Genomic DNA, 19,834 nt, shown 5'->3' with positions numbered 1-19,834 from the left:
ATAAAAAATTTGAATGGCTGCTTTACCACATGCCAAGTGTAGTGGCTGCTACAGTATCACTTAGCATAGAGAAGGCTGTTTGATCCTGGCCTTTTTCGCACAAAGTGGAATCGTTAAGACACTCTGCTCGCCGTGTGTGCGCGAATACACGAGGATGTGAATATCTGTACTAGAGCATGTTTGCGCTGCTTTACTGGGAGGTTTCTATTTATGCACATAGGCAGTCAGAGAACAGTCTGTCTTTGAAGTGCTGTGCTGCTGTAACATAGGCGGCATCCAGGTTGGTAAAGCCCCATCATTACCATATCCCTGTGAGACTGCAGTGTGATCCTGCCAAAACTGGAGAGTGGGGGGAATAGCCCTTATTACACAGTAACACTGTGGTGATTCTCACAGCCATTATGGTACCACGTCACATTATTATAAATGTAAAAAAAAGGATTGAGGGCAATTAGCTCCTTTTGTTCTCCTAAAAAAGGATATTTACTTTTAAAAAAAGCCACTAAATAGTTCCACAAGCTGACTTGTGTGTGTTGGATAGTGTTGGATAGCTCTAAAGGCTGTGAGCTTCACAGACTAGTCTATTACAGACATTTGTGACCATAACACTATTAGGGAGCTGTGATGGGGCGCATTACAGACCTTTATAATCACACATGTGCATCCATGATTGCAGTTAACCCACAAAGAAAGTCTTTATGAGCATCAGCCAGTTGAAATGCTGAATGCCACTCTGTTCTCCTGCACTGGATATCTGGCGGGGAAAACAAAGTGTCACTTTGTGCCTCCTCAGCACAGCAGCACTAACAGACACAGGAGAACGCCCATCTCTCTTCGCTAGGCACTCACTGCCCCTGTACCCACCGACACACCTCCTCCCTTCAGACTGTGCGTGTGCTCCACTCTCTGACACACATGAGCCAAAACTGACATGAGTTTTCATCATATGACGTCACCTCACAGGGACAATAATATTCTCATCAGCGTGAGAATATCAAGGGATGCTTACCGAGTCATTCTCCCGTGCGCCCACATACATGGACGTACATGCGCACACAACCGAGTGCTCACCGCATTTGACACCTGACTCCAGGTAATGCCCTAGATCCACAGTGACAGCAGGCAGGTGGAACAGGCACACACTCGCAGATCCCCTCGCGCACAAAGCGACTTCACAAGGGTAAGAAAGCAATCTTGAGCACACAGTTAGGTTTGCCTCTTCTATGCTGTTTGATGGTTGACTTAAGCTGTAGATTGGTGTAGACAGTCTCTCTCTGCTTGAAAGACACCTATCATGTTGCTCATGCTGTACAAGGTTATTATGTGCAGTAATGTTACTGTATGTTATTTGTCTAATAAAATATGCTGAGTCATGATGTTAGTGTGTGAGATGGTCAGGCAGGAGAAAAGGGGCTTTTTGCTTATTTGCAAAACTTAAGCATAGTCACTTAACACTTGCCTAATGTGGAAAATATAACCACGGTCATGTGATACATGTTGCACGTGACTCCTAAATCCATTGTTACACCACACGCAGCCTTTGGCTTTCAAAGGAGGGGACAAATACCAAGAACACTGCAGCTGGTGTTTACTCCAGACCTGTCCGACCAAACTGTACATTTAGTGCTTCTGTTAAGGTTTTTCAACACTACGCTTTATGGCTGCGGAGTTCAGGCAATAAGTTAATAATAAGACCATTAATGAGGTCCATGGAGAAATGTCAGTTACAGTCAGTTAACAGCTATACTGGCAGTTATACTCCCCAGATGGTCAATGATATTGACTACCTGCATCATGTTAGTTTGTCAGCACTGGCATTATGAGAATTTCAGTACAGTAATGTTAGCTCCAAGCACTACTGTGCACAGGTGCATCCTCATGAAGCTGTATGTAGTCTTCTAAATGCCATGTGCAACTCCAGTTCCACAAAAGTTAGAATGCGCATAACATGTCAATAAAAGAAGAATGCAAAGATTTGCATATCTCATATTTTTTCACAATAGAACATAGAAAATATATTAAATGTTTAAATTGAGAAAATTTACCATTTTAAGAATAAGAAAAAAGCATTTAGCAATGATGATGCCTTTGCAATTCCACAAGGACTACTGCACCCCTTTACAATCAGAGGCTTTTAAACTGAGTGCTGATAGCAAACTGGACTGTCCTCCTCCTCTTTAGTCTGAAAATAAATGTAATCTTTGCCTCATCTGAACACACAGCAGTATTAAACTGAGTTTTAACAGAGGTTTTTCCCCAGAGCCGACAGTGGTTTTTCTAGATCATGTTCAGATATGGCTTCTTATTTGCATGATACAAGTTTAAACCTGCATTAGTGGAATGCACGGCTGTGTTCACAGGTGATTTATGGAGGTGTTCCTGAGTTCATGTCCATTTTTAATGCAGTGTCCAATATTGACTTTCAGCCTTGTCCTTTACGCACAGAGATTTTTTCAGTTTCTCAGACTCTTTAATAATATTGTGTACTGTAAACGATGACATGTTCAAAGTTGTGGCAATTTTACTTTGAGCAATGTTACTTTTAAAAAGTTCCACAATTTGTAGATCAGTGTTTTTGAAGATTGAACCTCTGCCCATCTTTACTTCTGAGAAATTCTGCCCCTCTAAAATGCTCTTTTTATACCTGTTTTTTCAGTCTTTTGTTACCTCTGTTGCAAAATTTTTGAGACATGTTGCTGCCATCAAATTCAAAATGGGTTAAATATTTTTTCATTAAATAGTAAAATGTCTTAAGTTTGAAAATTTTGTACGTTTTCTATGGTCTATCAAAGATAAAATATGAGTCTATGAGAATTGTAAATCGCTGTATTTATTTTGTACCCAACATTTTTTGGAAGTGAGGTTGTAAATATCGGTGCTACTGCATCATCCATAAGAACGTTTCCTTATGGCAGTTTTTTATCTTTTGTCAGTAGATTATGCCTTAGCTCTAACTCAGGCAGAAGTAGGTTTAGATCTAACTCGCACAACTGAGTATGTTCACTAACTCACATGGGGCTCTGGTTTCATGGCAGCAGAAACAGCATCAGCACATGTTGGTGTTTTGATGTTTATGTTTGTCTTCCTTAAGCCCTGTACAGCAAGTGTGGTACAAAGGTTGTAAGAGGGGAGATTTGCATTAAAATTAGCTGCAAAAAAAGCTTAAAAAGACACATGTGGACTGAAATCAGCTTAGAGCATGGAGCTAATGGTTAATCCACCTTTAAATGCAAGTGAAAATGTGCAGCCCTGACAATAATGAAACTGCTAACAAATAATTTGATGAAATACTTTGCATCATCTTTAGATATTCAGGTTAAATTTAAAGTTGACTGTGACAGTAGAAGTCAAATGATCTGTAATTAACTCTGAATCCATCAGTGGACGACTGGATGGTCTGTATGAAAACCAGCCTGCTGCTGTAAAACCACTGCATTAGCAGGTGTAAGTGCGTCTGTCCACAGATATAGAAGACTGAAATAAAAAATAACAAATCAAAATAAGATTGTAGTACAAGTCACCAGCAGGTATTGATAAGCCATAGTCACTAGAAGTGTCAACAGTTTATGACCCTGGCGCCTTTTGCAGCATTTTCAATGCAACTGCCTAGCAAATTATATCTTTGCATACATATATACAGTGGGGCAAAAAAGTATTTAGTCAGCCACCGATTGTGCAAGTTCCCCCACTTAAAATGATGACAGAGGTCAGTAATTTGCACCAGAGGTACACTTCAACTGTGAGAGACAGAATGTGAAAAAAAAATCCATGAATTCACATGGTAGGATTTGTAAAGAATTTATTCGTAAATCAGGGTGGAAAATAAGTATTTGGTCACCTCAAACATGGAAAATCTCTGGCTCTCACAGACCTGTAACGTCTTCTGTAAGACGCTTTTCTGTCCCCCACTCGTTACCTGTATGAATGGCACCTGTTTGAACTCATCATCTGTATAAAAGACACCTGTCCACAGCCTCAAACAGTCAGACTCCAAACTCCGCCATGGCCAAGACCAAAGAGCTTTCGAAGGACACCAGGAAAAGTATTGTAGACCTGCACCAGACTGGGAAGAGTGAATCTACAATAGGCAAGCAGCTTGGTGTGAAAAAATCAACTGTGGGAGCAATCATCAGAAAATGGAAGACATACAAGACCACTGATAATCTCCCTCGATCTGGGGCTCCACGCAAGATCTCATCCCGTGGGGTCAAAATGATCATGAGAACGGTGAGCAAAGATCCCAGAACCACACGGGGGGACCTGGTGAATGACCTGCAGAGAGCTGGGACCAAAGTAACAAAGGTCACCATCAGTAACACACTACAACGGCAGGGAATCAAATCCCGCAGTGCCAGACGTGTTCCGCTGCTGAAGTCAGTGCATGTCCAGGCCCGTCTGAAGTTTGCCAGAGAGCACATGGATGATACAGCAGAGGATTGGGAGAATGTCATGTGGTCAGATGAAACCAAAGTAGAACTTTTTGGTATAAACTCAACTCGTCGTGTTTGGAGGAAGAAGAATACTGAGTTGCATCCCAAGAACACCATACCTACTGTGAAGCATGGGGGTGGAAACATCATGCTATGGGGCTGTTTTTCTGCCAAGGGGACAGGACGACTGATCCGTGTTAAGGACAGAATGAATGGGGCCATGTATCGTGAGATTTTGAGCCAAAACCTCCTTCCATCAGTGAGAACTTTGAAGATGAAACGAGGCTGGGTCTTCCAACATGACACTGATCCAAAACACACCGCCCGGGCAACAAAGGAGTGGCTCCGTAAGAAGCATTTGAAAGTCCTGGAGTGGCCTAGCCAGTCTCCAGACCTCAACCCCATAGAAAATCTGTGGCGGGAGTTGAAAGTCCGTGTTGCTCGGCAACAGCCCCAAAACATCACTGCTCTCGAGAAGATCTGCATGGAGGAATGGGCCAAAATACCAGCTACTGTGTGTGCAAACCTGGTAAAGACCTATAGTAAACGTTTGACCTCTGTTATTGCCAACAAAGGTTATGTTACAAAGTATTGAGTTGTATTTTTGTTATTGACCAAATACTTATTTTCCACCCTGATTTAGGAATAAATTCTTTACAAATCCTACCATGTGAATTCATGGATTTTTTTTTCACATTCTGTCTCTCACAGTTGAAGTGTACCTCTGGTGCAAATTACTGACCTCTGTCATCATTTTAAGTGGGGGAACTTGCACAATCGGTGGCTGACTAAATACTTTTTTGCCCCACTGTAAGAGGTGTCTTTGTTTTTGGTATGCACCTATACAGCCTACGTCTGACTAGCTGGTGCTGTTTGGATTTTTTGGAACCATATTTGCATATTTGCTGCACCCATACTGTATATGGGTGCAGCAAATACGTACATGGAAAGCCACCTGCTAATTAATACTATGTAACAGCAACTAATAAAATTACAAGAATTTCCTTCACCAAAATGAAAGCACAAACTTCATAGATGAGCTGTACTTCTTAGTGGACCATGACATTTGCTCGATAGTTCCATTAAAAATTCTTCAAAAGGCGCCAACGCTACAAACGCAATAGCGAGGTCGTATTCAGTTATTCAGATCAGTGGAGTTGAGGCCTAGCAGGCAGCTGCTAGGCCTCAACTGTCAAAGCTTTATGAAAAGTGCAATTGTTAAGAAAGGGGAAACTACACATAGAGATCAAAGCTATTTTTTGTAGCAGGCTGTAAATGTGATGTTAATTCTGTTAAACTGGTGATTTTATCATGGCTGCAAATTGCCACACCGCAAACTGCAGTTTTTGTCATTTCTGTGGCTTTCGGCTCACTTCATAGAAACATTTAACATGAGGAACTGATTACACCATTACACTTGCTTTGCCACTGATATTTATTTTAACCAATATAGGGTGCACTAGATAGCAAGTGCACATGCATGCTCCTTTTACTATCATTGCTTGCCACTTTGTGCTGCTCTGTGCAACTGTTCTTAAAACAACTACATCAGGAGAACCAGGAGCAGTGTTTGCACATATGCAGGTGTGCACCTAGAGAACCATTTCAGTCTATTTGTAGTGATAAGCACTTGTTCTGTGTACGTTCTCGGTCTCCTTTGGCCCTGCCTGTTTCTATGATTAGTATAGGCTGAGACACGATCGAAGTCCAAACCCTAAGGGCACCTAACAGATCTTGGGATTGCATCTCCTTCCTCATCCATCGCTTACCATCTCACTTTCCAATCCATGCTCCCATTCTTCAGTCTACACCTGATGCTTATACACCTAACAAACCCAGACCTGTTGTTTTGTCACTGCACTGTATTTATTTCACCGTTTTTCTCCCAAAGACACAGCGGAGGCAGCAGGAACATTCATCTGGGTAAAACGAGCTTTGTGCAAAAGGGCAGATCGATGTTCCCTAAGGTTTTACTGCAGTGGTGCGCAGCCATCTCGAGCTGCGCAGCTGAAATAGGTAAACTGTTAACACAGCTCCAACACGTTCGTCTGTCTGCTTTGTCAGCAAGCTACCTGTGCTGTGCGATTATGGCACATAGCTGCTACAACTCTGAGCTATGCCATCAGGACTCTGGTAGCTGTCTGGCCTGAAGGATGTTGAGCTGCTGAGTCGTTCAAAAGCGCTGAGACGCAGCATCGTGTTATGCCACCGCCATACTATGATGCAGCTGTATCCTTGTCAAAGGCATTTCTCTGCTTCTGTAGAGCACATGGCTGCTCCTCGTGCTTCTCTCATCCCATCTCTGTCCTCTGCAGCAATCGGACTACACATAAACACGAAATAAAAGCTTCTCGGCACACAGACACTTTCTCAACATTGGCACAAGCAGCCAAACAGACAAACAATAAAACAAGATTCCACAATATCTCCGTTTATAGACACAAACACATGCAGTCTCTTTCCTCAAAACACGCTCTCTCTGTCTGTGTTCACACTCCTACTTCCAAACATGCTTGTTTGCTCCTTGTCCTGTGCTGGCTGGAGTCAGACAGGACAAAGAGCCTTTTTCTGGAGCGAGACATTTCTGAGAGAGTCTGTGCAGCTCTGTCACACTCAGGAAGGAAGCCCACGACATGCTGATCCCACTGGAGGCAGCGGGCTTCTCTCCAGCTCTCTCAGTACTGTCTCTGATATTCTCTGGTTTTATCCTGACCACTTGTGGTTTTTTACAACACAACACACATTCTGCTGTACATCAGAAAACCTCTGGCTCGGCCGGCGTGCTGCAGACAGGTGTTGACCAGAGGACGCTGGGGTTTCAGGGTTCAGGAAGCCATCTGTGGTGTGTTGGTTCCTGCCAGTTTAGGAGTTGCAAATAAGAGGTGGTTTGTGTGGATCTCTAATTATGAGGCAACTTATAATACCTGCATCTTAGCTGAGAACTGTTACTTTGGATAAACCTGAGTTGTTGGGGGTTTTAATCACTATTTTTGCAGCCACAGCAGAGAGACTTCAGAGAGCTCATCTTGTTTTTATCATACCCCAGGAAAGCCAATCACAAGAGCCATTCTGCAAGAGCTAACAAAGCCGACCTTTCTGATGAGAGTAAAATGGAAAGCGCACAGGCCCTTTCCTCTTCCTCCTTTTCCTTGAATTAAAATCTTAATAGCAGCATCCCCATGTTCACTTCCTTTTTTCTCTCATCACAGCCAAGGTGGGCAGTGATCATAGCAACGGACACCATGGAAACTAAGCATGACATGGTCCTAGAGGTAACCGAATCCAAAGGCCCAGGTAAAGTAGTTTTATAGACATCTTAAAGAGACGGCCTTTTAAAAAAACATGTTAGGTTCATCGCATCATGACCTTTTTTTTTTTTACTGTCTCTTTAAGAACTGCATGGTGTGGTGATGGGTTTGACTTCATAGAAGAGATTTACTTCATTTGTGGTGTGGTGTGTCCACATTCTGACTTCTTTAATCGCCTTGTTCTTGCTTGTCTGTGATCCCTGCAAGGGTCACGATGACCCTCATGGAGAGTGAGTACAGCATAGTGCAAATTGAACAAAGTAACACATCAATGTTAAAACATCATGAAAACACATTTGTGTTCAGGAATTGCAAGTGTACAGATTCTGTACATTTATTGGTGGACATAATCGATAGCTGTCTTAATGATAATGTTAACAGATTCGACTATTTGACATATATGCTGTTTCAGTGGTGGATACTTTTACTCTTGGATCTTTGTGATGTCAGTGAGACTGGATATCCCTAATAAGGTCATCTTACAAACATGCAGTGCAAACCTTTTAGTTGTGAGGGGCAGCCAGTCAGCTGACAGGTGACTTTAAGTGAGAGCAGATAAAATGTCACATTTCAGACAAAGATAGAACCAAGAATGAGGGGGAAAGGGAGCTGAAAAGGCATAATAAGTGTATATAATAAAATATTATGGACACAAAATGAAAGAATTATCATGCCCTTTTTGCATGCACTATTTCCTGGCAGCGATCACAATTTGAAACTGGTTGTAAATAACATGTCCAGGAGTTTATAGTAGCTGTAAACCCCATCCTCTATAGGCAATTTGGGAGTTTTGAATGTTGCTTATTCTGAGAAATATTTTTTAAAAATGTCCCTCATCAGTTTCATACCGCTTATTAGTGACTGTAAGATGAAAACCATGGCTTTAATGGTTCACTGCTCTGCTGATGCTTTAAGTAAAAAAGCTACAAAACTCTACTTTATACTACCTGCCCAGCTATAGACAGTGCATATTTTTGCTGTTGTTATAAAAGCATAAAAACATTTGAAAAGATTAGACACTAGTTGGGTTTTTTGTAGTTTTTTGAATCTCCCAGCCTTCGATCAGGTAATTCATTTACAGCAGTTTGAAGCTTACAGATAAAACAAAAACAACAACAAAAAAGAAATGCACAGGAAAAAACTGAAGAAGAGCTGAAGAAACCAACTATTTAAAAGATGAAAAAATAGGAAAATAACTCATTAGATTATATATGGGAGTAAACTTTTCATCTTAAGGGTCTAGTGAAGAGATGGCTGCGGACATTAGGGAATGTACTAGTGTGAGATGATGTAAAGGGTGGGAACAATCAGACATGATGGGTTTTGCTTTCTTATGTAACTGCAGGGTTTTCAGTGCTGTTCCAGTTATTTTGCTGCAGATATTAATCACCTTATTCAGTATGTTTTCTGTTTGATCTCGAGAGACTGATTGCAAATGACAGCTTGGAAAGTGAGTTCAAATTCAATAAAAGAGAGATAAAGTGTTGTCACCAGGGCCCTGTCAACCTGGAGCTTGAGGAGTTTGTCGATATAAAAGAAACACTGTAGGTTTTCTTATTCTCATGTCAGTATTAATATTACTATTAGAGTGGACCTGTGATGCTTCATATTTTCTGCATTAGTGGTTAAACTTATATATATTAAATATGACTATGTTTTGAATAAATAATTTCAATTAATTTACATGTAATTCTTGTCAGCTAAACGTTTCAAACTGCCGCAGATTCTTTTCCCCACTTTTGGCTCACTATGATGTAAGTGACAGCAGATATTCCTCATATAGTCATCTCAAATCAACATAATTGGTTTTGAGCTCATAAGCCCCTCCCACCTGCTCTTCAAAGTGTTGTTTTTAAGAAGCAACCAATCAGGAGAAAGTTAGCTTAAACGAGGGGAATGAGGCCCAGTATAAGATAAATAGGGATTATTGTGAACTGTGAATGCTGCAGAGCATTACGTTTACCATTAAAAGTTGTCACTTTGTATTACATATGAGGGCTAGGGTTACATAAGACATTTCTATGGCTTACACCCTTTCTGTCTGAAATATAGCAAGTTTTAGTTTTAGTCTGGCACTGCTTGTTTTGTTATGATGAGATAGAAATGAAAAGTTTGAGTCTAAAAGTAGTTTATTTTATATTTATTGTCTTTAATATGGTTTCCAAATACATGTAGAATTGCAGTGTTTGTATTATTCTGAGCATCAATCACTTTATTAAAAACCAAGTCCACTATGTGCCACAGATTCCTATTTTAGGAAAAGGAAAGAGTGGACATCTTATACTTCTATTTCCTAGCATGGTGGCAGGGGCCTAGGGCTGTGCAATATGAACAAAATCTCATATCCCGATATAAGAATTCTATCGTCCCGATAATGATATAAATCACAAAAATGTAACATTTTCTGTAAATTCTGTGAATCTCGGGCAGCTCGTCTTGCGGGAAGTGTTTCCAGCTGCGCGTCATGTAGCTGGAGTCGAGTGTTTTAACCGATGCATGAAACGATACATTTTTAGACATAAGTTGTAACGGCCGCCGTTTTCTTTGTGAGTATTTATTACACGGCGTGCTGCGGGGAAAAAGCCTGTTCTAACGTTTGAGTCTAAGGTTTATTTTTTTAGCACCCGACGGCTCTTTTTTTACTTCTCATCCGTAAATAATCTGCTCTTTCATGTGATTCAGTTTATTTTGAAAGGTTTCAACAGGATCTTGAGCTTTATCGTGAAAGGTTTATGTGGAACATAAACAAGCGGACACGCGATGCTGTTACCGTCGTTGTTGCTAACCGCAACGCATAAAAACAGGCGCTTGTCCATCCGTATTGTGGTTATATTAAATATACGAGAAAGAGAGAACTTTAAGAAATTAATATAGCCACTACAGTGACCATCAAAACGATGAAAAAATATTGCCGTAAACAGTTTATTTTGCGAAACCACGAAACAAACGATAGCGTAAAATGAAACAATAGATGTTTTTATATCGTCATCTGATATATATCGTTATATCGAACAGCCCTACAGGGGCCTACCATGTTTACAAAAAGTACTATATTTCAGCAATGCTGCACTGGTGTGATCCATCATATGTAGCAGCATGGAAGGAAACTGAATGCAAAACAATAACCGATATGCATATACAGGCAGTTCTGGCAGATAAAACTCTACAGGACTTGATTGTTAAAACAGGAAATCCATGGGTAAAAGCCACACTAGAGGTTTGGAAAATGGTAATAAAAGAAAATAAGTTGGATATAGATAAATACTTGGTGTGCTGCTGGCTGCATGTAAAAAGGCACTGACCAAAGGGTGGCTAACACAGGATTCACCAAGTGAGTCTTAAAATTAAGGTATGTGTCAAGTGATGTACATTTTATTTCAGGTTTAACTTCAATAAACACTTAAATTAAAAAAAAAAAAAAAAAAGGTATTATCACCTGAATATTACACAGCTGCTGTGTTTTGGTTTCCCCCTTACATTTATGGATCAAGGATCACAGACTGCATACTGCATAAATAGTTATTTTTAGCTTGCTTCCTCCTGCTTTGTTCTGCTTCCGTCTTTTACCTTCACCAGATGTGAAACAATCCCAGATCGAATGGCTAGAATGAAAAAGCAGCAAGATTTTGAATCCTGGATTACCAGGGTCAAAGCATCCTGCATTGCGAGCACATGGGAAGCAAGACGTAACCCTCAAAAATAGGTTGTGCTGCTGCACAGTCTTGTTCTCTGCAGAAAAAATGTGTCCTGCCTTGTTTCATGCATGAGTGTGTGAGCATGCCCATGGCGGTGTATTACGGAGCTTTGTACCACTGGATTGGCCCTCATGCTGGAAGAGCGTGCTGCAGGGAAACAGAGCATCACCGTCGTACCCATAATATGAGTCGCTGCACTTGCACTGAGAGTGAACAGGTCGATGCCACCAATTTGATCAAAAAGAGACACAAGAATGGCATGAAAAGAAACAAAGCCAAGATAAAAAATATCAGAGGCCTCCTCATAATCACTCTGTAATATATCCCAAAAGTACTGCTTTGAGATTATCCACAGATTAGGCAGTCCACTATTCTGTCATTCAGTGAGCTGTTTTTTACCAAATTTAACCTGATTCCAAACTAGGGTGTTACAATAGTGGAAATTTACACTCAATACTGATAGAAAGGAATGTATTTGATTCTATTTTGAAAAACCACAGGGGACAAATGACAAAAACATAAGGTATTGCAAAAAAAAAAAAGATAACATCAGTGACAACACTTTTTAAGCTGTCTGGCGCAGTGCAAAAAAATGCTGTAACTGTAAGGTATCTTATTCTTTCGGCTGCTCTCTTTATGCGTCATCACAGTTGATCATCTGCCTCCATCTCACAGTCACACTAACCCTCTGCATGAACCTCCGCTCAGGTTTTCTCATTTTTCTCCTGCCTGGCACCTTGATATTCAACATCCTTTTTCCACCATCTTTGCACCATCCCTCCTCTGTACACGTCCAAATCATCTCACTCGTTCCTCTTTAACTCCCACTTGAGCTGAGCTGTCCCTCTGATATATTCACTTCTAATCTTGTTCATCCTGGTCACTCTCAGCGAAACTCCTAGCATCTTCAGCTTGGCCTCCATCTCCAAACTATACATCACAGCAGGTGTCTCTATCACCTTGCAACCCTTCCTTTTCATTCTTGCTTCTATCCTTCTGTCACAAATCACCCCTGACACTCAACTCCACCCACTCCACCCTGCTAGCACTCTCTTCTTCATGTCTCTTGCTTTTGATGTTTGACCCCGGGTATTGAAGCTCATCAACCTTTTCTTCCTCTACTACTGGCAGCTCAAACAGCTAACAGATCATCTGCAGAGGAATGGCTTATTTGAAGAGTTTCAGTCAGGTTTCAGAGCTCATCACAGCACAGAAACAGCTTTAGTGAAGGTTACAAATTATCTTCTTATGGCCTCTGACAGTAGACTCATCTCTGTGCTTGTCCTGCTAGAGCACGCTGTAGGTATTACAGATATTACAGGTACTGCAGTGGTTTGAATCATATCTATCAAATCGACTCCAATTTTCTGCACGTAAATGGAGAGTCCAATGGTCCTTTGGAGGTTTCTGTTTACATTACATATGCTTCCCTTAGGCAGTATCATTAGAAGACATAGTGTACATTTTCACTGCTATGCAGATGACACCCAACTATGTCAATCCATGAAGCCAGATAACACACACCAATTAGTTAAACTGCAGGAATGTCTTAAAGACATAAAGACCTGGATGGCCACTAACTTTCTGCTTCTTAATTCAGATAAAACTGAGGTTATTGAAAATCTTAGAAATATGGTATCTAACCAGATTCTTACTCTGGCATTACCTTGGCCTCCAGTAACGCTGTGAGGAACCTTGGAGTCATTTTTGACCAGGACATGTCCTTCAATGCACATATTAAACAAATATGTAAGACTGCTTTCTTCCATTTGTGCAACATCTCTAAAATTTGAAATATCCTGTCTCAGAGTGAAGCTTAAAAACTAGTTCATGCATTTATTACTTCCAGGCTGGACTACTGCAATTCATTATTATCAGGAAGTCCTAAAAACTCCCTGAAATGCCTTCAGTTAATCCAAAATGCTGCAGCAAGAGTACCGACAGGGACTAGAAAGAGAGAGCATATTTCTCCTGTTTTGGCTTCCCTTCATTGGCTTCCTGTTAAATCCAGAATTGAATTCAAAATCCTGCTCCTCACATACAAGGTCTTAAATAATCAGGGCCCATCTTATCTTAATGACCTTGTAGTACCATATCACCCTATTAGAGCACTTCACCCTTGCACTGCAGGCTTACTTGTTGTTCCTAGAGTATTTAAAAGTAGAATGGGAGGCAGAGCCTTCAGTTTTCAGGCCCCTCTTCTGTGGAACCAGCTTCCAGTTTGGATTCAGGAGACAGACACTATCTCTACTTCTAAGATTAGGCTTAAAACTTTCCTTTTTGCTAAAGCATATAGTTAGGGCTGGACCAGGTGACCCTGAATCCTCCTGGATTGAATTGTAACTGCTATTGATCTCTGTCTCTCCTCCACAGCATGTCTTTATCCTGTTTTCCTTCTCTCACCGCAACCGGTCGCAGCAGATGGCCGCCCCTCCCTGAAGGAGGTTTCTTCCTGTTAAAAGGGAGTTTTTTCCTTCCCACTGTCGCCAAAGTGCTTGCTCATAGGAGGTCAAATGATTGTTGGGTTTTTCTCTGTATCTATTATTGTAGGATCTACTGTACAATATAAAGTGCCTTGAGGCGACTGTTGTTGTGATTTGGCGCTATATAAATAAAATTAAATGGAATTGAATTGAATCCACTGTTACAGATCTCCCTCCCACTAACACACATGTATTCTGTCTTTAATTCCTCTTTTCTCTGGAGCAAGCCTCCAACTCTCCAGATATCCACCTGCTCCCACAACACTCCTACTGCTTACTTTAACTGTAAGGTATGACAAAATTATTGGACCACTTGTCATAAAAAACAAGAAAACACAAAGATTGTAGAAAACTGTTAAAAACCTCATGTTTTTATTAGGCATATAGCAAACTGAAATCTTGTTTTAATACCCAAATTTGAGCCAGCACTGGACTTCTTTGAGAAATCAAAAAGTAATTAAACATTCAACCGTTAAAACTAATTTTTCTGTTCAGGAATGCATTTAGTTTTAATCGCTAGCTTAACAGCTGTAACTATTATTATTATTAACAATAATAATAATAATGATAATAGATTTGTATAGTGCCTTTCAAAGGGCGCTTTACACAAGAGTAGAAAAAAAACGAAGGTTTTGTTGAAGAGGTGAGAATTTGGTAGCCTAATAAATAAAAAATACTAATAATAATGATGATGTGCTTTATGTCATGAGCTTTTTGGAAAACACAGCATTAAAATTTAGCATTAAAATGCATAATTTTGATTGAGGACCTTGTGCATATACTGGTGGTTGAACCTTAATAGAAATATTAAAAATTATTGCTTGATTTCTGGCAGCTGGGAATAAACCTTTCATTTGGTGGTCTAACAAATTTGTTGTCATTACTATATATTCTTATTATTTTACTTTTGCTTGAGGCAGTGCTGTACTTCTAGACCCTTACCTCCATATGTCGTTGCTCATCAATTAGAGCTGTTAAGGTAGGCTGCCAACGTTTCTGTCTACTTGCTGGTAGGCTTTTATCAGCTTCAATCTTTGACTTCAAGAGAAACACAACACTTTTTAGCTTAACAAAATTGGTTATTTTGTCAAATTCACGCTGTTTATTACCGTTACAGATCTGCAGGACTGATAACGCTTGCTACCTAACGTTCACATTAAGGTTTAGCCATAGCCGCTAGCTGCTACCGTAATACACGCTAATGTGGCTATCGGGTAATTGCTAGTAGTTAAACGGCTAAGATTAATATTTATAATTCATGAACTGTTTCACACTTAAAAGCATTAGTGACCTCTCGAAAGTTCTCGTATGTTTTTTTTTTTTTCAGTGTTGTGAATCTAAACTACCTCAGCAGCTGTTGACAGGAGCAAAGACAGCGCTGTCAGTCTGGATGCAGATACAGGGACTCATGATTTTAGTTATCAATCCTATTCCACTTCCTCAAATATAAGAAATACCTAATACTTGTTTATTTTACGATTTTAATAGATTTGCGTATTGCTCAGAGTTAGATTTAGATACTAATCTAACTCTAATGTGTGTTTTGTAACCATTTTATCAAACGCACAGTTTAAACCCAAATCCATTTGACTCGTGTGGACATAATGTCTCGATTGATTGATTGATTTTATCAATTTTCTTCCATTTTGGTCATTTTAGGGTGCATTACATAACAAGAAGCCACGTTAGGCAGCAGAAACACAGACCAGCCACAATATTAAAAACAATAATTAAATTATTTATTTAGAGTACAAATGTTTTGTGCAGTAGACCTTGTTTTGTCTTGAATCCTTTACAAATCTTGACTTAAAAATTTGTTTAGGTTGAAAATTTATTTTATATTGAAGGGCGGTTTCGTAGCACAATGTCTGAAGGTGTTTTCTGTTCCTTCCTGTTTGCCTTTGGAGTAACATATGACAGATTGCACCTACATGTGCTATATCCATAAGAAACTGGGAAAAAAAAATACAAATATGATACAAAGTCATGTAAGCTCATTCATCATTTTCATAATATCATCGCTGACCAAAGACAATGACTGCTGGTGATTCACTGCTTTACAAGCAAACATCTACCTACAGGTTTTACACTTAAGTATTACTATGACAGAAGCAAATAAATATAAAATGCTGATTTGTGTGCCATGGATTTGCTAGTTATTATTATTATTATTATTATTATTCAATTTGGAAAGAGCCATGGTGGCAGTTTCTCCCATAGATTTAAGCTAAGCTTCACATTAAGTCATGAAAGTAGCTAAGTCTCGAAGTCTCTGCAAGAAAAGGAATGAACATGTTCTTCTTTGGGATCTGGGGCATCACAATGGAAGGTAACCCTGTCACATCCATGTTTTGAAGAAAAATAACAGTAGTTTTAAGTTTTTATAGAAAAAAATGGGAATAGTTTTTATCTTGGCTGATACTTGTGAACATTTTTCAAAAAGAAAATGAGGGTTATGTTTTTTAGGTAAGATTTAAGCTAGGGGACAGGGTAAAAAAGATAAGGTGTATATATAGATCTTTATATAGATCTTTTTTGGAATGATGGGGGACTTCAGCAGAGTCAAATATAAGATGAACAAGATGGAAACATCTGTCCCTTGACACTGAGTTTCTAAAATATTTTTTTGTGTAAACATGTCCTCTTTCATACACAAAAAAACCCTCGAGTTCTTCAGGGTCAAGGAGTGGGGAAATTAGTTTACTGTATCATTTCCCATCATGCCTTTCGTTTAGTGAGCAGCATGCAAAGTGAAATCCCACACCGGTTTCTACTTATAGCACTGAAAGGGATACCCACAGAGCCCAGAGAATGCCTGTCTGCACAGTGGTGTAGAGTAGCTTTGTAGCTTTGTAACCTCACTCACTTAGTTCAGGGAGTGGACCTTCACAACTACACCTACACACAGAAGTAAGACACACAGCTGGGTAGCTGCTGTAGTTTTGAAGGAGAAATGTTCTGCAGTACTTGTTGAAACACCTCAACCAAGGCTGAAAAGTCCCTCCACTCTGTGGACAAACTGAATCCCTGGATCAGGAGAGAGAATCCAGATCCAGATTAGTTTGTGATATTAGCTTAAGAACATCAGGGGATGTCTCCCAATTTCAGTTAGGTATGTATTTGTGATGATATCACATAAAATGTCAAAGTTTTGCTCTATATCTCAATGATAAAGAATCTGCTAAAAAACTTCCTGGATCTAGCAAGAATCCAGGAAGTCTTTAGTGACTGGATTGACTCCAGAAGTTGAAGCAAGCCAAAACTCTCGTAATTTGTTTTTAACTATTTGATCCTGGTAACCAAGAGGAAAAAAAACAGGAAGCAATCACATTATTTTCTTGGAGGAGATCATTAAATTGTTTGTCTACAGTTTTAGCCGAAGAACCAATGAGCTCCTGCCATAATGTGTCATCCGTCCATGTTCAAATAGCAAGAATTGCTTCTCCTGCTACAGTAGTGGTCAGGATTTAATCACACTTAAACACAATTATCATCTAATGCATCTTCAATCAAATTGTGCTTAAGGTCAGAATCATAATTGTTTTGTTTTTTTTATGCGCAATAAGCTTTGAATTATGATGGATCGCGAATTGCACGAGCTACTGTTTCAATGAGGTTCTGTTAAATGTTTTCAAGCAAACTTTTATTGTTATGTTATTGTTTGGATCCTGAGAAGAGAGCGCACAGACACGTTTTCGCGTTTACACATGGGAAAGTTTAGTGTAAGAGTTTATAACTTACTGGCATGAACAATGACGAGGTGGTAAAGATACCTACTGAAAGTCCAAAGTTAAATTCTTCGCTTTTGTCAAACACTTCCTCATGAATCAGCACTGATCTTGGTAGCAATAGCAGGGTTTATGACAGCTGCCCTGTTTTATTGTGTCTAAATCGACACACTTGAAGTGATTCGCTAATCTATCAGTCTGTGAGGTAATCTTCCAGTGGTACCTGTGATATGTGTAGCCTTGAACTTTTATATTTACTGTAGTGCTGCACACATGTGGCTAGTTTGTAATAGCTTTTGGAGTTGTGACGATAACTGAGCTTTCCCTACTTTCAGTTGTGCATTTATTTTCAGTCTGTAAGTAGGGGAGCTAGTGACCTCCTCCTTTTTTTTTTAATTGCTTTGGCTGTTGGTGCTCTATTTTTTATGTGTGGTGTCGATCTTTCACACTTCCTGTAGATACAAGTATGAACCAAAGAGCCAAGGTTTTCTTCTCATTCCATCTGCTGTTTTCTTCGTTTTCTTTTAACTCCGTCAAACACATTTCATTAAGTACACGCGTGTAACAATGAATATGCTCATAGGCACAGTCCTGCTCGTTATCTCGCCCGAGGGTGAGATATAAAGATTAATGATGTGATTGCATGTGGCTGTGGTTGTCATCCATTCTCCTTTCTACCGCCAGAGAGAAGGCGACAGGGCAAGTTCCAGCCGTTCAGACGACTGTTTGGGAAGAAGAAGAAAAGACAGGCGAGAGAGGGCTTTGATGGAGCAGAGCTAAAAACCAGTTTTTCCACAGGGGAAGTGTGCAATGGTGTTACATCTGATGAGGAGTCCGATCAAAATCTGAGGTTAGTACATGGATCAGTTTTTTTTAAAACATGTATTCATCTATACTATACACACAGAAACTGAGCTTATTGTCCATTCACTACACTACCAAAGGTTGGAATTTGTTGCTTTTTTAAAACAGTACATTGTTTTTTTTCTCTGCTAAAAGCAACTCAGCTTCTTATTCACTTCTAGACAAATGAAAGTGTTAAATCACGCGGTTGCAAAATGCTGCAAGGTGACATAATCTGTAAAGACAAAGGTGAGGCTGTGCTTTGAAATGACTTTAAAGGCAAAAGGCTTCACTGACAATACGAGCTTACCTGTAACGACTTGTAACAGGACTGCGGGGTCAATCATTTCACTGTGTAAAGTTTTTTGCTGCTGCAAGTTTGTGATAAATGCATGAATGACTGACAGATGACACGCTGCAGCACTGAAGACAATCTCCTTCTCCTGCAGGGAGTTGAATCCCATCGGATCTCGAGCTCTCTCACACGACAGCATCTTCATTCCAGAGGAACCGGTGAAGGAGGCTGGTCTGGATCACAGCATGTCCCAGGAAAACGTGTCGGATAAAGTTAGGAATCTGCAGGTGGGCCGTGCAGAGGTGTACACTCACTTCTCTTTTTGCTCCAACTAGATATGTTGTAATCATTAATTGCTTTTTATCCTCACAGAGGCAGATAGCACAAGGTATAAAGTTTGGCCAAAGGCCTCCTTCTCTGAGAAGAAGTGAGGGAGATGAGGGCAGCTCAGATGAGGAAGAGGTTCCGCGTAGCCCTCTGAAAGTTTTGGCCCAGGTAGAAGCGGAGCCACCAGGAACAGAGCCAAAGGTATGAGTTGACTGACTGGTAGGTTTTTTGTTTGTTTTAAGTTTGATTAATTTAACACAACATTTGTTCTGTTTAAGTCTTGGGTAGCACTAAACATGTGAAGAAGTTGCTTAGAACCTTTTGTGATTCTGGTATATCACTCCACATCAGGGGATTGTATTAATATTAAATAAACACATAAATAAATAAACAACCTTATCACACCACGGACACCTCTGCTTTCTGTGTACTGTGTCTACAGAGATCTCTTTAAGTCGTAGTTTAATTGCTCTTACTGTGACATAAGCAGGTGCAGGGAGGTCAGCCATTTGGACCACACAGCCCCCCTGTGAAGTCTCCAAGGTCCAAACGAGTTCTTCCACTCACTGGCACGATTGAGTCCATCAACCTTGATGCCGTCCCTCAATCAGTTCCTCGCTTAGACAACGCTGCCGCCAAACATAAACTCTCCGTCAAGCCGAAAAACCAGAGGATTTCCCGCAAGCACAGACGATTCACACAGGTGAGTTTCTTTTAATGTGGGT

General features: G+C 40.1%; 1 protein-coding gene and 1 long non-coding RNA gene across 6 annotated transcripts in view; one reads left to right on the top strand and one right to left on the bottom strand.

The window, feature by feature from the left end:
• The window catches only part of cracd (capping protein inhibiting regulator of actin dynamics), a 33,485-nt gene that overhangs the window by 8,202 nt on the left and 5,449 nt on the right, over positions 1-19,834 (top strand). For 2 of the 5 annotated variants that reach the window (XM_086282754.1, XM_086282756.1), the window contains exons 2-5: positions 18,329-18,494; positions 18,937-19,069; positions 19,155-19,310; positions 19,597-19,812. In XM_086282754.1, the coding sequence (XP_086138880.1) occupies positions 18,329-18,494; positions 18,937-19,069; positions 19,155-19,310; positions 19,597-19,812 (671 nt within the window). Of the gene's footprint in view, positions 1-5,752; positions 7,725-7,759; positions 14,896-18,328; positions 18,495-18,936; positions 19,070-19,154; positions 19,311-19,596; positions 19,813-19,834 lie in introns of those variants that run through there. The other 3 variants (XM_086282753.1, XM_086282752.1, XM_086282755.1) reach the window with 3 other exon arrangements.
• Positions 6,790-15,492, bottom strand: LOC147301218 (uncharacterized). The gene is made up of 3 exons (XR_015127140.1): positions 15,263-15,492; positions 14,859-14,954; positions 6,790-7,284 (listed from the first exon to the last, which is right to left on the bottom strand). It is a non-coding gene; the product is annotated as an uncharacterized LOC147301218 (long non-coding RNA).

Source organism: Aulonocara sp. 'chitande type north' Nkhata Bay, linkage group LG23, assembly GCF_057382095.1.
Source record: "Aulonocara sp. 'chitande type north' Nkhata Bay isolate Kocher_YH1m ecotype deep benthic linkage group LG23, A_spYH_male_GT1.1, whole genome shotgun sequence".
Lineage (NCBI taxonomy): Eukaryota > Metazoa > Chordata > Actinopteri > Cichliformes > Cichlidae > Aulonocara > Aulonocara sp. 'chitande type north' Nkhata Bay.
The sequence above is the reverse complement of the archived record's forward strand: the minus strand, read 5'-3'. Positions and strand labels throughout refer to the sequence as shown.